The sequence below is a fragment of the Buceros rhinoceros genome, unplaced genomic scaffold (assembly GCF_000710305.1).
Source record: "Buceros rhinoceros silvestris isolate BGI_N320 unplaced genomic scaffold, ASM71030v1 scaffold25107, whole genome shotgun sequence".
NCBI classification, from domain to species: domain Eukaryota; kingdom Metazoa; phylum Chordata; class Aves; order Bucerotiformes; family Bucerotidae; genus Buceros; species Buceros rhinoceros.
In genome coordinates, this window is record NW_010421902.1 from 579 (window position 1) to 2,153 (window position 1,575).

Sequence of the window (1,575 nt, forward strand, 5' to 3'; positions counted from 1 at the left end):
TGGCCAGCGTGTCCTCGTCGCTGTTCAGGATGATGGTCTGCTGGGCAGCAGGTGCCCCCGGCTGCTTCCCCTCCGAGCTGTGCAAACGCTGCATGTGGAACTTGAGGTGCCCGTTACGGTTGAACCTACGGGGGAAGCAGAGCTGGAGTTTGCCACGGGCAGCACAGGCCCACAGAGACCACCGGCACCATGACCATGTGCTACAGCACGGCCTGTCCCAGCTCCCAGAACGCTTCTGTCAGGCCCCAGTACAGAACCTCCCCGTGCAGAGGCTCCTTGGAGATGCAGCTGTGTGGCACCAGGGCAGAGTCCCCTCCCGCAGCAGACACACCAGGGGCACCGTTGCTGAGGTGCCATGGAGAGCCTCAGGGAGCTGTGCAGGACTGCTTCGAGCAGCCACAACTCGGTGGGCTTCACTCACCTCTGCCCGCAGACCTGGCAGGCGAAGGGCTTCTCGTTGGTGTGCGTCAGCGTGTGCCTGCGCAGGTCCTTCTTGTTCTTGGAGGCGAAGCTGCAGTGGCTGCACTTGTGTGGCCGCAGGCTGGAGTGCTGGACCATGTGGCTCTGGGGGCAGACGACAAGCATACACCATCAGGAGATGGCCATTTCTCCACGCCCTTGTCCCCAGGGCCGCGCCAGAGACGTACCCGAACCTCCGGCCAGAGCGCAGCGGTGAACGGGCAGTCAGGACACTTGAAGGTGCTGGGCCCAATGTGGGCTCTCTTGTGACTCTCCATCTCTGCTCTCCCTGCGAACATGGCTGTGCAAATCTTGCATGAAAACTTTTTGGCTGCGGAAATCTTGCACGAGAGCTTCTTGGCTGTGGAAACCTTGCACGAGAGCTTCTTGGCCATGCCCTGGAGCGCAGGCCACTTGACCTTTGGGGATGAGATTTCCTGCCCCTCGGAGGCTGGGGATAAAGACGAGTCCTTCTGGAGCTGCCTGGTGACACACTGCACCAGGGGCCACTTGACGCCAGCGGGCTGAGCCTCCGGGCCCTCTGCGGGCGGGGGAAAGGCAGCGTCCCCGCTGAGGGGCTGCGAGAGAAACACCGGTCATGCCTGCTCACCCTGCTCCCGAGGCAGGGAGAGAGCTCGGCCCTTACCTCCACGGGATGGAGCTGGCTCCCGGGAACGCCCGATGACATGATGTAGCGATTGTTATGGTCCTTCAGAGCCTCCTCTGCCATCACCGCCTCGCTCACCACAACGGCATGGGAGCTCTCCGCGGGACTCTCCTCCTCGCTGCGGGGAGAACAGGGTCAGGACAGAGGATCTGCCTCCTCCTCTTCACCACCACCACGCCCTCCTCGTTTCAGGGCTGAAGAGCTTCCTCCTGCGCAGCCAACCTGTACAGCGCGCCCGGAGCCTGCATCTCCTCGCCGATGGGCGCGATGATGCTGTACTCTGCCGCCCCACCAAAGGGGATCGTGATCTGCTGCAGCTCTGAGCCACCCAGGGCCACCTCCTCGTAAGCCTCCTGCACCAGCGTCTCCTTGGGCTCCGCCATGTGCAGCGTCACCAGCTTCTGCTGCTGCTCCTCAGGCTCTGCCTTGACGTCATCCTCCTGCGGCTC

General features: G+C 63.0%; 1 protein-coding gene across 1 annotated transcript; it reads right to left on the reverse strand.

Annotated features, from left to right (window-relative positions):
* Nucleotides 1-4: 4 nt before the first annotated feature.
* LOC104496710 (zinc finger protein 335-like) lies at nt 5-1,572 on the reverse strand (the record flags this gene model as incomplete). The annotated part of the gene is given in 6 exon segments (XM_010139868.1): nt 5-125; nt 422-564; nt 648-716; nt 718-1,029; nt 1,100-1,244; nt 1,349-1,572. Coding segments are annotated over 6 exon segments (1,014 nt in total), but the record flags the coding sequence as incomplete, so codon positions are not given.
* Nucleotides 1,573-1,575: the final 3 nt, after the last annotated feature.